The sequence below is a fragment of the Mus caroli genome, chromosome 10, assembly GCF_900094665.2.
Source record: "Mus caroli chromosome 10, CAROLI_EIJ_v1.1, whole genome shotgun sequence".
Classification (NCBI taxonomy): Eukaryota; Metazoa; Chordata; class Mammalia; order Rodentia; family Muridae; genus Mus; species Mus caroli.
The window spans coordinates 109720502-109734435 of record NC_034579.1 but is presented as its reverse complement, the minus strand read 5'-3'; the positions used below and the strand labels follow the sequence as shown (position 1 = coordinate 109734435).

General features: G+C 46.0%; 1 protein-coding gene across 3 annotated transcripts in view; it reads left to right on the top strand.

The window, feature by feature from the left end:
- Nucleotides 1-34: 34 nt before the first annotated feature.
- The window catches only part of Rab3ip (RAB3A interacting protein), a 45847-nt gene continuing 31947 nt past the window's right edge, over nucleotides 35-13934 (top strand). For 2 of the 3 annotated variants that reach the window (XM_029482489.1, XM_021173888.2), the window contains exons 1-3: nucleotides 35-220; nucleotides 11667-11947; nucleotides 13440-13695. In XM_029482489.1, coding sequence (XP_029338349.1) covers nucleotides 11697-11947; nucleotides 13440-13695 — 507 coding nt within the window. In that variant the 5' untranslated portion in view covers nucleotides 35-220; nucleotides 11667-11696. The remainder of the gene's footprint in view (nucleotides 221-11666; nucleotides 11948-13439; nucleotides 13696-13934) is intronic. The other variant, XM_021173891.2, reaches the window with a different exon arrangement.

Genomic DNA, 13934 nt, shown 5'->3' with positions numbered 1-13934 from the left:
GGGGCGGGGGCGGGGGAGAGGCGGCCGCTTCCCCGCCCGGCGCTCGGCGCAGGCGCAGTCGGCTCTCCCTCCCTCGGCTCCCATCACAGAGCGCCAGCCGCGGCGGAGAGGAGCGGCGTCTGTCCGCCGCCGTCCTCCGCATCTCCCGAGCCGGGCACGCGCACCCTGCGGCTCTGCGAGCGCTGCCGAGCGCGGGCGGCGGCCGCGGCGGATCCGGCAGGTGAGTGCGGCGGCGGGAGGGAGAGGCGGGCGGCGTGAGCACCGCCCCCTCGGCGCCTCGCCTCGCGCCTTCGTCCCGCCGGCCCGGAGCGCGGCCGGGCAGGTGCAGGAGGCGGCCGGGAGGGCGCGGACCGCGCCCGCCCGTCCGCCCGCCCGCCCGCTGCGGAGCCCCGGGGACCCGGAGGGCGGCGGCTCCGGCGCTCACCTGGCGGCCCGCGCGGCCTCGGTCGCGGAGTTGCTTAAGTCGCGGGCGGCGCGGTTGGCTGTGGATGTGCGGGGGTCGCCGGTTCCCGGGGTCTTCCCCGCCGCGCTCGGCCGGGCCTGACTTCGGGAATCGGGACCCCGGGAGTGGGAGAACAGCGGTTCCCCCTGCGTGGGCCGCTCGCCCCCCGCCGCCCGCGGAATAGCGAGGCTGGGGAGAGGATGGTGCCGGGTGAACGCTGCAGCACGCGAAGAGTTGCCAGTTGTTGGGGATTAAAAACATCGATCCGTAATGGCTGGCTGGAGCACTCTGCTCCGAGTTAGAGCCGGTGCCCCAGAGGCGCTTTAGTTTCAAGGAAATGTTGCCTGTTCCCAGCCTACCTGTTTAGACACTCCTCCGTGTCCCCCGTGTCAAGGGAAAGAGCCCTGTGATCTTTTGGCTCTGGAATGATTGCATAATTGGAGGAGAGGCCGATAAGAGGATTAAAACAAACCGTTCTATTGTAAACCTCTTGAAAGACCCGGTTTCTGTCCATTACACTGTTCTTAAGTTTTTGTTTCTAAACAATGATTCGAGAGGAAAAGGAGGCAGAGTAGGTATGCAGCCCATCGTTGTAAATATTTGATACTGTTAAATATTTCACCAGTTTTATGGGGCCTTGTTCAGTTAGCATGTGTTATTTATTTACCAGGACTGTGCGTTTTCAGAGGACTTTTCATGTTTGAATAGACACTACATTCTGAATCTACTCCTCAAGGCCCTAGGGGAATGAATATATTAACTGGAACTTAACAGTTACACAGATTTACTCAGCAATGCATTCTTAACTATAAGGACAGACAGACGTCTTTCAACTTTTTTCTCTTTCCGGTCCAAGGATGTTTTGAATTAATGCCTACTTTTGTGAATGAGCTGCTTGATGAAACGCCTCATTGCTTACATAGCAAGTCATCTGTGCTAGCGAATGATTCTCACCTTCCACGGCCTGGTTGATGTTCAGTTTCTTTGTGGAGCTTTGATGTCTCTGTTTAAATGCAGCTGCGCTTTTGAATCAGTGTAATTCTATACTCTGAGACATATTCTTTGCCTCAGAGTTTCTTTATGCCTCTACCCTGCGGTATACGTGGATGCCCTACAAATATTTTTTTTTAATGGAAAAACTACTGGGACTTGCCCACCCCTCATATTTTTCCGTGGCAGAATGGAAGCTTGGATATAACGTTAGTTTTGTATATATTGTATGGGTTAGATAACCCATGCTTTTCTGCTGAGCAGGTCTCACAGAGGCTTAGCTCTAACGAAAACAGCCTAACTTTCAGAACCATCTCTCACCAAGCATGCGACCTCGAGTAAATAATTTATTTATTTATTTAATTTTTTTTTAGTTTTTCGAGACAGGGTGAGTAAATAATTTATTGAGCATACTCTGTAGAAACACATTCAAATGTCAGCAGTTGCTCCTTTAGTAGTTGTGGGTTGTTTCAACCCAACATGAACTTTATTTATTTATTTATTTTTTTTAAAGATTTATTTATTATTATATGTAAGTACACTGTAGTTGTCTTCAGACACACCAGAAGAGGGCATCAGATCTCATTATGGATGGTTGTGAGCCACCATGTGGTTGCTGGGATTTGAACTCAGGACCTCTGGAAGAGCAGTCAGTGCTCTTAACCGCTGAGCCATCTCTCCAGCCCCCAACATGAACTTTATAAAGGTGGGATATGAGTTTAACTGGAAATTCTGTTGAGATGGGGCATGGGGGGGTGCTGCAGGGTGGGGGAAGAAGCAAGAAGTGTTAGCTTGACTGTGGCCTGGGCACTGGGCTGGTGGGCTTGTTGTTTGAGGCTACTTTGGCTTGTTGGTCCTCAGGCCATTTTTTAGGTCATAGATAGCTTTATCAGATTTTTCAAACCCGGAAACCGAAGTGCAGAAAATCAAAATAACTTGCTCGAAGTACATGGCTGTCATTTATAGTGGCTGATCGAAAAGCCAGTATTAAAAATTATTTGAGAACCTCAAATGGAGATTTAAACTCTGTTGTTCCTTATGCTACTGGTCTATGCTTTCTGAAAAAAGAGCTTTGCATTTAGAGGGCATGCCAGTGGAAGGTGTTGCCATTTGTGTGTCTGATTAAAAACTACCCCAAGTGTCCCGATGGTGACATCCCTGTTGCCACTGTTAAACTGAGTTCGAAGTCCTGATCTAAGCTTGCCCCAGCTCATGTACCCTCACCAACCAAGAGATAGGTCATTTATATCCCCTTGCTTTTCATAGCTAAGGGAATTGATACACGAGTGATTGTGTAGCTTAGCCAGGATCGGATAGCTGGCAGGTCGATTAGAAGTCAGGCAGCTTCGGTAACAGGGCTTCAACTGTCATAAACCCACGGCTTCTTGTGGTATAGGTTGTGACGCCGACGTTGTTTGCTCTTAGTCACGACGTCCGACCAGTTCATGCTTGAAGGATTGCCTGGTCTTAATTACTGCTCTGCCACTTCATCTGTAGGTCGTAATGCTGAAAAATTGCTTTTAATTTAGCTTTTATGAGATAGTTCTATTGAGTGTAATATGTAATTCTTATGTCACCAGAGGGTTTTAAATAAAATATTCAGTGAGTATCTACTTTGCAAGCCAGCGGGGGTTAAAGGAAGCTATAAAAAGTTGAAGGTAGGAACTTACGATACTCTTATATACTATATAATATGTTCCTCAAAGCTTAGAGGGACCTGGGATATAGCTCAGGGTAGAGGGGATTGCTTAGCTTACTTAGCCTGTGAGACTACAAGCTCAGTCAGTCTCTAGGATGCAAAAAGCAACAGCCTCTACCAAAACAACAGAAACAATTTAGGAGGATATGTGTGTGTGTGTGTGAACATGTACATATGTATATATATATGTCATATGTATGTGAAAATCTACGTATACATTTTGTTGAGTATTCAAAGATCTATAGGTACTTGGGTACTGGGGTGGAAGCAGAGATAAACAGTAGGCACGGGTGTGTGTGAAGGTAAGGACAGTAGGCACGGGTGTGTGTGAGGTAAGGACAGTAGGCACGGGTGTGTGTGAAGGTAAGGACANGGGTGTGTGTGAGGTAAGGACAGTAGGCACGGGTGTGTGTGAAGGTAAGGACAGTAGGCACGGGTGTGTGTGAGGTAGGCACGGGTGTGTGTGAAGGTAAGGACAGTAGGCACGGGTGTGTGTGAGGTAGGCACGGGTGTGTGTGAGGTAGGCACGGGTGTGTGTGAGGTAGGCATGGGTGTGTGTGAGGTAGGCACGGGTGTGTGTGAGGTAGGCACGGGTGTGTGTGAGGTAGGCACGGGTGTGTGTGAGGTAAGGACAGTAGGAAGTTATAAGAATATTGTTCTTGAAGATACATTTTAAGCAAAACATTTGGCCAGTACAATGCAGGTCAACAAATTTCACTACTGTATCTACTTGATACCTTAAAAGTCAAACCTCAGGGTTTGGGATAACTCATTTAACTAGTGTCTCCTTTGCTGCAGTGTTCTCTTTAACTCCCACCCCTAACCCTCACTCCACCAGGCTAGAGCCCAGGCTTCTTTTATTCTGTAACCTTCCTTCTTCCCTCGCTTATATAATGCTGAAAGCTTACTTTTACTGTACCCTTTTATGTATTAATTTTGATATTTGTGCTACATTTATATTTTTACTTCTTTTTCTTTATTTGTTTTAGTTTCTTTGAGACAGGGTTTCCGTGTGCAGCCTTGGATGTCCTGGGCCTGGCTTTGTAGACCAGGCACAGAGATCGGCCTGCCTCAGTCTCGGGAGCGTTGTGAGCTGGATGCATGCTTGGGCGGGCAGTTGTCTGAGCTCCTGGACAGCAGCAGGTTTCACTTTATCTTACCTCAGTTTATAGCTTAGCACTGGGCTTGGTATCCAGGAGGGACTGTGCTGGGAAATCCACTGAGATTGAGCTAACAGCAGAGGTTGAAGTGTTGGGAATGAGAGCTGAGGGGACTTCGGGAAATACGGACTTGAGTAAAATCAGGCTACCATGTACTTAGTTTACACGCTGTGCCGTACACCGTCCTGCAAGGATCGTTGTGGAGAAGGCTCAGACGGTAAAACGCTTGCCCGAGTTTGAGCTCCAGAACCATGTACAAAATTGTGTATTAGTTACTTTTGCGTTGCTATGAGACCACCACCAAAGCAGCTTATAGTTGAGGTTATTTTGGGTTATAGTTCCAGCAGGCTAGGAATCCCTATTAGCAGGGACAGCATGACAGCAGGCACCAGAGCGGGGCGCTGAGATACCCCATCGTGACTATGGGCATGAAGCAGAGAGCGTGCACGGGACATAGATGAGGATGTGCGACACTAACCCCCAGCTAAGCACAGCGTCCCCCAAACGCCTGACAACCAGGTGTTCAAATAGGAGAGCCTGTGGGACATCACTCAGTCTAACCACCGTAGGTTTGGTCTGGTGGCTGCACTTGGGGGTCCCAGTATCGGGGAGGCTGAAATAGGCAAACCTGAAGCTTGCCATTCTGCCTAGTCTAGCATAATTGATGAGCGCCAGCCAGTGTGTGTGTATGTGAGAGAGAGAGAGAGAGTGTGTGTGTGTCAGTCCTCTGGTCCCCATATGCACAGGGACACACACACACATACACACATTATGGCAACTCTAATGGCAAAAAATGTCAACTAAGTAGTAAATTCAGGAAGACATGAGCATAGCACCCAAGAACAGGGAAGGGAGAGAGAAAGGACACAAAACAGCGGTGACCAGCGGTGGGGTCAGCCACGATTCTGCTGTTCCTGTCTCTCAGGCTTTCTACATTAACTGTGTTTTTAATGTAGCGGAGTCAGTTAGAAGCAGACACACTGAGGGCTTTCATCTTCTTATTTGCTGACTATTTGATCTTGACTACTGAGTGTCTCTGAGTCTGTTTCTGTAAAATGGGGATTGAGACCATTTTAAAGGCTGCTGTGATGCTCAGCCAGACCGTGTATATATGCAGACAAAAATAAACTCTTGTTCTAGAGAGTCCCAGGATATGACCTTGACATTGATCTAACCTTTATAGTGTAGGTAGCCATTTCAGCCAGTTGCCGTTAGTTAAAGCCATTATTAGCTTGAAGTTCGTTTTCCTGTTATAGGTTGGCTATGCTTCCCAGGCTGTAGGTATGACTCTTCAGGATAAACGCAAGCAACGTTTTCATGTTAAGTGAACCGTGTAGCGGTCTGCCCCTTCGCTGCCCACCCTGCTTGGTCGGCTTCTGTCCCTTTTCCTTTGCTGCTTATCTTCCTGTCAGGCCCTTACTCCCCGAGTGTCCTGTCTTAGTCTCTTGCCTTGTCAATCTTGTGGATTCCTACTTAGCATTTATCGTGTAAGTCATAGTTTACTCTCCTTAGAGAGATAGCTTTCCCCTTCCCCTCGTTGCCTGTGCCTGCAGGGTAGTCACTGACTCTGACAGCCACACGTCATCTGTTGAGTCTGCCCACTGCTCCATTCTTAGACCTTGGCTTCAGGATTTCCCCGCGGCTGAAGCTGGTGGCCATACTTCTGTGGATACTGGAAGTCGTTGGATGGAGGTGTTTAAGGAAGTGGACTAATAGGTGGGATTTGTAACACTTTAATTTATGACATACTCATGAAGTAGCAAAGTAATTTTTTAAAAGTCACGCTAACTTAGAAAGTCATCAGAGAATTAAAAAAAGTATCTTGCCAGGTGTGGTAGCTCACTCCTTTAATTCCAGCATTTTAGAGGCAGAGGTAGGTGTAACTCAAGTTCAAGGCCAGCTTGGTCTACATAGAAATTGTAGGTCAGCCAGGGCTACCTAGTGAGGCCTTGTCTCAAAAACAACAACAACAACAACAACAACAACAACAAAACCCAAAACAAACAACAAACAAAACAAAACGAAACAAAAACCCCAAAACGTCTGTGTGGGGTTTGGGGATATATAGCTCAGCCCTTACTGCATCTTTCAGTGGTTGGTAAATAATGAATAGAAGAAAGACGGAAGTAATACTTATAATCCCTTTTGGTGTTTTGAGGCAAGGTCTCACTCTAGCCTGGATTAGCTTGGAGTTTATGTAAACTGACCTCTGACCCCCAACTCGGGTGCTCTGACACTCTCAGGATTGTGCACACTCACATCATACATAGTTACAATAACAATATTTTTAAAAAGGTAAGGGCTGAAGAGATGGCTCAAAGGTTAAGAGCACTGGCTGCTCTTCCAGAGGTCTTGAGTTCAATTCCCAGCAACCACATGACCGTCTGTAATGAGATCTGGTGCCCTCTTCTGGCATGCAAGCATACATGCAAGAAGAACACTGTATACATAATAAATAAATCATAAAAATAAAAACCTAGAAAAAAAATTTAAAACTGAGATTGGTAGCTTTCCTGTTCAGGCACTAGTGTTTCTTCTCTGATGCCATATAACTTTTTTTTTTTTTTTTTAACCTCTGAAGTGTAGTTCTTGTAACAAGTTTTATAATTAGAGAATCAAATTAATTTTCAGATATACGGAGTTGGATTGGGAATGTAGTTCTTTCTCCACTTCTCACTTGTCAAGAGAAGTCAGATCAGGAAAACACTGTTAATGGGAAAGTGATTTTTTTTCTTAATTTCATGTGGATTATTAATATGTATCAAGTTTGTAGCTGCCATTTAAATCATCTATATGTATTTATTGATGTACTCAGATACAGATATCTTTTTAAAGACTAGGTTTTCTTATGTCGCCCAGGATGGCCTCAAAGCAGATGTCCTCCAGCTTTAGCTAGAATGGTGAGGTCACAGGCGTGTGTTAGCATGCCCAACTTCTAAGATGCTTCATGGAGAATAGTTTACCAATAGCTTATCCGGATGATTTCAGTTATCTTAGTGATACTTTGGTTTTCTCTTCAAGTGTGAATTTTACGTAGGAAAATGTCGTTTTCATAAGAAGTTTGGCTTTTGCTAGGCATCAGTAGTTAATACATGGGACTTTCTTCATATCCCTGCTTACTTTTGGTAGAGGCTGGCTGCTGCTTCTGGTATGAGAATACAGTCTTCTAGGAGGAAACACAGTACCACCGAGAGTGTATTAGTGGGGCTGGAGAGATGGCTCAGTGGTTAAGACTGCTCTTCTAGAGGTCCTGAGTTCAATTCCCAGCAACACATGGTGGCTTACAACCATCTGTAATGGGATCTGATGCCCTCTTCTGGTGTGTCTGAAGAGTGCAATGGTGTACTCACATACATAATATAAATAAGTCTTTTTTTTAAGAGCGTATTAGTGCTCAGAACATACTGTTCTGACCAGTTTTTCCTTGGTTAGAAGTCAGCTTTGGTCTGCCTGCATGCCTATGTGCCACAGGCATGCAGTACCCTCTGAGGCCAGAAGGTGGCATCAGAGCTCCTGGAACGAGTTACAGGTGGTTGTAGGCACCATGTGGGTGTTTGAAACCAGACCCAGGTCCCCTGCAAAGGCAGCAGGTCCTCTCTATCCCAGAGCTAAGTTAACCTTAAGGAGACTTGACTTTAGACACTGTCGCGGTGTATCAGCAGAGCAGAAGCATCGCAGGCAGACACACTCCTCAGGGTGGCTTTTCAGTTTTCCTCCCTTTAGGTGAAACCAGGGTAGAGGTGTGCGATCCTGGCATGCATGGATTGTTCTGGGAATTTAACAAGCAGAGTCAGTGCCCTTCTCTGTGTCTTACGTGGATACATTGGTTTCTCATGAGTGCCGAGGCCATACCTCGGACACCTGAGCATCCTTTGTCTTTCTGTGGTTGTTCTTAGTGGGGCTGGGGTGGAGGATGGCTTTACTCTTAATGCCTTTACTCCGAATGCCTTGGTTTCTTTGTCCTTCCTGTTCTTTCTTCTCCCAACCCTGTGTGTGTGTGTGTGTGTGTGTGGCCAGAAGTTGATCTTGGATGTAGCTCAGGTACCATCCACCCTGTCCTTTAAAACAGGGTCTCTCATTAGTTTGGAGTCACCCTGCAGGCTAGGCTGGCTGCCTGGGATGAGAGTTGAGGGAGCCCCCCAGGGCAGAGCTCTGGGGAGTCCTCTTGTCTCCCTCCTGGTTCCCACCTTTGTGGGATTACAAGCACCCCAGTACATCCCACTGTTCCCATGGAGTCTGGGACCAAGCTCTTTACTGACTGAGCCTTTGCCTGCCCTGCTTTCTGTGTCTTCTGTGACATTTAGGAAACACCAAAGACGCACTGGGATCAATTCATTATTTTTAAAATTGGTAAATAAAAGGGAAAATCAATTCATCCTTGCATTCTGGTATGTAATACATCTGGTTAGGTCATGAGGGAAATATATATATAAAAAACCACCTTAGTAAATATAAATTCACTGGACCTAGACAAGGCTCACAGTAGCTACTGAGATCACAACAGGGACAAGGGCATCAGGGCCTTTAGTCAGTGAGCGGCAATGTAGTTCTGAAACCCACTAGCAGATCTACTGCAGGAGGGCAGAACTGGAGTTCGTCATTTAAGGACTCCGTAAGATTCAACTTTTTTGATTTTGTATTTTTACTAAACCCTTGTCATATCTACAAACGTCTTGGTCACAAGTGACGTTAAGATAACTTACGCGCTTGGTTTTGTATGTGTAGTAGTTTTAGAATAAAAGCATCAGTATTACTGTTGACCTGACCACTGGGGACAGCGGTGACGCTTTCACTGCCTCCGTCCTTAGGCAGCATTGTTAGGGTTTACTTACCTTATTGTTTTAGCGTCACATAAGGTACTTACGTTTTCCTGATTAAGCTACCATCTTTATGTTAGGCATTTTTACTTCCAGAGATTAAAAAATTAATATTCATATGGTTTCCTGTAATTGTAATTTTTTTCAAACCTTTTTTTTTTTAATGATGGTACTTAAACACCTTAACCTCCCTTCTAGCCCACCACCTACCTAAGTAGTGGGAAAGAAAGGAAATGGGGGAAGTGGACCTGTTTAGAAAGGTTCTTTGGAGCAACTCCGTCTGTGATGTCTGGAAATTGGCAGCAGTTCAGCTCACAGGTTAGCAGGCAGGGGCAGCTCGATCCACTCACAAACACCTCACAGATACATCAGCAGTCCAGGATCTATCTGCCTCGAGTCGGGATAGCACACAGGAGTCGTCAGTGGTGGCAGAGACAGCCAGGCCTCAGCTGTTCTCAGCTGTGCCTCCCGATCAGCGACAACTCAGGACCCACAGGTGCTGCACAGCTAGCTGTACCAGCAAGCCAAGCTCTGTCTCGGGTCACTCCGTGGAGTCCTATTTATACCCTCCAAACATCATGTGTCCTCCACATGCCTTCCCATGGCACTGTGCATCCAATCAGCCCGAGTCTGTGGAAGTGGCAAGAAACTGCAGCACACCACCAGAAGGTTTGTGGTACGTTTCTCTCTGTAGAGTCCTGACAAATGCAGCTCAACTACACAATGCAAGGCAGACCAATATATGTATGTTGCCATCAAAGAATCCTTCGTCACATGTCCTTTAATGTGCTTGCTTTAGCAGAACGTCCTCTCTGCAGCGTCTGCTTCAGCGAAAGGTTCCTTCTCATGTCTCTGAGTCTTTCACACCCATGTCCACTTTAAGGAAATGTTCCTTCATGTGTTTGCCCCAGCAGAGCATCATACAACTGACTTTCCAAAGATCCCTCACGTTTCCAGTTACAGTTCTAACCTGTAGAAAACCAGTGAGAGAAGCCTGGCCCCATGCCCTCCGCTCTGCCTGGCTTTCCCTCCCACTAGAGAGAATGCTTTTGGTTGTGTTTTTAGTGTAACCCTCCAGTTCTGACTACACATGTGTGTTACAGTGTATGTGTGTACGCTGTAATACAGTTACATATAGTTCATGTACAGTTATAAGTTTGTGCTTTTCTCCCTACCCTAGATTTAGAAGCACAATAAATATTTTGTATTGAATTAAACTTTGAGGACTGAAATTGCCATTTGCTGTTAATAAATGTTTTATTAGTAAATTTACTTACTTTGAAGTTGGGCATATATAGATTTAGTTGGTAAAATTCTGGTTGTTCACACATGACCATGTACTAATCTGTAATTTTGAGAGAGTGTCAGTATTGTGTCTACCGTCTTCTTTCAGGACTTTCTATACTCTTTTTTTTATCCTCTACTGGATATCTTTTAAGGCTTTTTATTGGCGATGGGGGATAATTCAAGTTTTCAGTTTACAAGTGTGTGAATGTTTTTTGTGTTTTGTGGAAGAAGGGATGTGCGCAGCTGGTACTTGGGTTTGAAGCTCAGAGCAGAATCATTCACAGTCATCCAAGAGCTGCTGTAGGAGGACTGGAGGGGAGCCTGGACTTTTTCCCCTGTAGGGAAAAAACACCAAAGATTGGTTTACAAGACTCCTAGCGTTACTACTAAGAGAGCAACTTGAGAGAGACAAGTCTTATATTTTATGTATAAACTTTGCAAAATTATTGGACAACGCCGTACAAAGTAATTTCCTGCTGATGTAGAAATCAAAGTGTACTTGTAATTAACGGCTGAGGAGTAAATGTCTCGGAGGAGCAGGGTACTCTGAGGGCCGTGCGGGACTGTCTTCTTCAGTGCTCGCCCACCACAGGCTGAAGATCTTGATCAGGATTTTATGATTAGCTGGACTTGGCTGCGTATATGTCCATGTGTCTGTGTAAACATTCACAGGGGCTCAGAAATGTTAACACCTGGTCATGAGGGCTGCCTCAGAGCAGCTCTGGGAAGTTCTTATGGAATCTGAAATGTTTTCAAGACGAAAACCATTATCTTCACTGTTGTTTCTGCTGTTTCTAACCAAGATTATAGATGAAATATATAGATATAAGAAATTAAGAAGCCTTTTCTTCCCTCTCATGCCTTTGAATTGTACCGACTGAGACAACATTTCTGCATTTCCACATCTTTCCCAAGTTACTTCTGGGTAGTATTTTACCACAAGATCACTTTGTAAATGTTAAGCAGTTAGACGTTTTGTTGTTGTTTGTTGTTTTAACTGTATTTTTTTTTTAAAGATTTATTTATTTATTGTACCAGAAGAGGGCATCAGATCTCATTACGGGTGGTTGTGAGCCACCATGTGGTTGCTGGGATTTGAACTTCGGACCTCCGGAAGAGCAGTTGGGTGCTCTAACCCACTGAGCCATCTCACCAGCCCTTAACTGTATTTTATTGTAAGCTCATGCTTTATACGGATTGTTTTACAGCCTATGTATTTTGATTTTGTTTGAAGTAAGTCCCTAGAAATAACCATGGTCTTTTGTGTTTAGCTTAGGTTGTCCTATGATGAAGCCTTTGCTATGGCTAACGACCCCTTGGAAGGCTTCCATGAAGTGAACCTTGCTTCGCCTACTTCTCCAGACCTTCTTGGTGTGTGTGACCCGGGATCCCAAGAGCAGATTACCTCCCCGAGCGTCATCTACCGGCCACACCCCTCCACGTTATGCGCTGCCCCTCTCCAGGCCAATGCCTTAGATCTTTCTGATCTTCCTACACAACCTGTGTATTCATCCCCCAGGCATTTAAACTGTGCAGAAGTATCTAATATCAGGTAGGTCACCAGCACATTTACTTTGTGTTATTGTTATTTTTGCATGTCTTATTCTTTTTAGAAAATTTGGATAATACAAGTTTACGCATGTGGAGTGATGCATTTTAATCCTTAGACCAGGAATTGGCAAGTTTATGCAGATGACCAGACCAAAACATGCTTTAGGTTTAGCATGTCTCGGGATATCTGCTCACTCTGTGAGCCCCGAGATGGTGTTATTGACTCAAAATCCTGTTTCTAGTTGCGGTGCCTCAGCCCTAGCACACACCTTTGACTCCCAGTATTGGGGAAGTGCACACCTTTAATCCCAAACAAGGAAGGTGAAGTGAGTTTGTTGAAGGAAGCATCGATGTTTGAAAGTGATGTCTCATTTAGTGTCCACAAAGTGATGAATCAGAGAAAGATTTGACAGAATAGTTTGACAACTCTCAGGAGAAGAGAGAGGAGAGGGAAGCTACTTGAGGGGCAGTGGAGAGAGGAAAGGAGGCAGGTTTAATGGGACAGGTGTACAGAGACAGGTTTCAGAGAGAGAACAAGCTAGATGCAGTTGAAGACAGAACAAGATAGAGAAGGAGAAGGAGCCAGAAGATTAGAACAGATTGTCAGAGTTAGTTTGAGGCCAAGCAGAGCAATTCAGGAGTAGGCGAGAGAAGCCAGATTGAATCAGTTATCATGGAGAAGATTTTTGAGCCAGGACAGCTGAGTTAAACCAGCCAGCCAGAGTTCAGAAAGGGTGAGCTTATTCAGCAGCAAGTCTCAGAGGCTGAAACATTCTAGGCCTAGGTTAGATTGTACGGAAGCTAGAAGCTTCCGGGACTAGGCCTAGGTTAGCAGTCTGAGGCAGTAAGCCTCAGAGACGACATGTACTTTAGGCAAATAAAAGTTATTTTTATATTAGCAGGCCATATAGTGTTGTTTCATTTTGTTTTAAGATTTTATTTGCTTTTATGTTTTGTATATGGTTGTCTAGCTTGCGTGTGTATCAGTGCACTGCATGTGTGTGGTACCTGTAGAGGCGAGAAGAAGGCATTGAATCCCCTGGAACTGAGTCTCAGATGGCTGTCAGCCGTCATGCGGGTACTGTGTCCTCTGTAGGAACAGCCGGTACTCTTAACCACCGAGGCGCCGCCCCAGCCCTGGCCATACAGGCTTTGTCCCAATTCTTCAGCTTTACTTTTATGGTTTGCAAGCAGCCACAGGCAGTGTGTAAATGTGTAAGTATGGCTGTTCTGATACAACTTGTAGAAATTTCATACAATTTCTACAGGTCCTTCAGTGTGTCTGATTTCTAGTCATCCGTTCCTGGCTTGTGGGCCCTAGGTAAACAGAGGACACGTGATTTAACCTTGAGCCTGCAATCCTGTGCAGTGTAAGTGATAGCCATGAGCCACGTGGCTGTTGAGCTCTTGAAGTGTCGGCTATGAGGACCTGCTGTAATGAGATGTAGACTAGCTGGTTCACTGTGAAACTCCTGAGCTTTCTCTCCTTACAGCGTTCATGGTCCGGATCCAGCATCATCGGTAGCCTCTGCGGTAGCATCAGGGCTCACGAAGTTAACCTCCAGAAAGGACAGCTGTAATGCAGAAAGGGAGTTTCTGCAGGGCGCCACCATCACCGAGGCTTCTGGCAATGATGACATCTTTGGGTTGAGCACGGATAGCCTGTCCCGTTTACGAAGCCCATCTGTTCTGGAAGTTAGAGAGAAGGGCTACGAAAGGTTGAAGGAAGAACTTGCAAAAGCTCAGAGGGTAAGAAACCCACAGTGGGTGTCCTTCCATACAGTGTTAGAACTGACTGCTGGGGACGGGAGCTGTGAACAGCCTCACAGCCTTGCCTGACTCTTCTGGACACTCGGCCTCAGTGGGCAGCGTCCAGGGGTCTGCGAGGTCACCTGAGCATAGAGAAGGTGGGTGGTGTGTGTGTGTGTGGGGGCGTCTGTGAGATCACCTGAGCATAGAGAAGGTGGGTGGTGGGGGGGGCGGGGGGG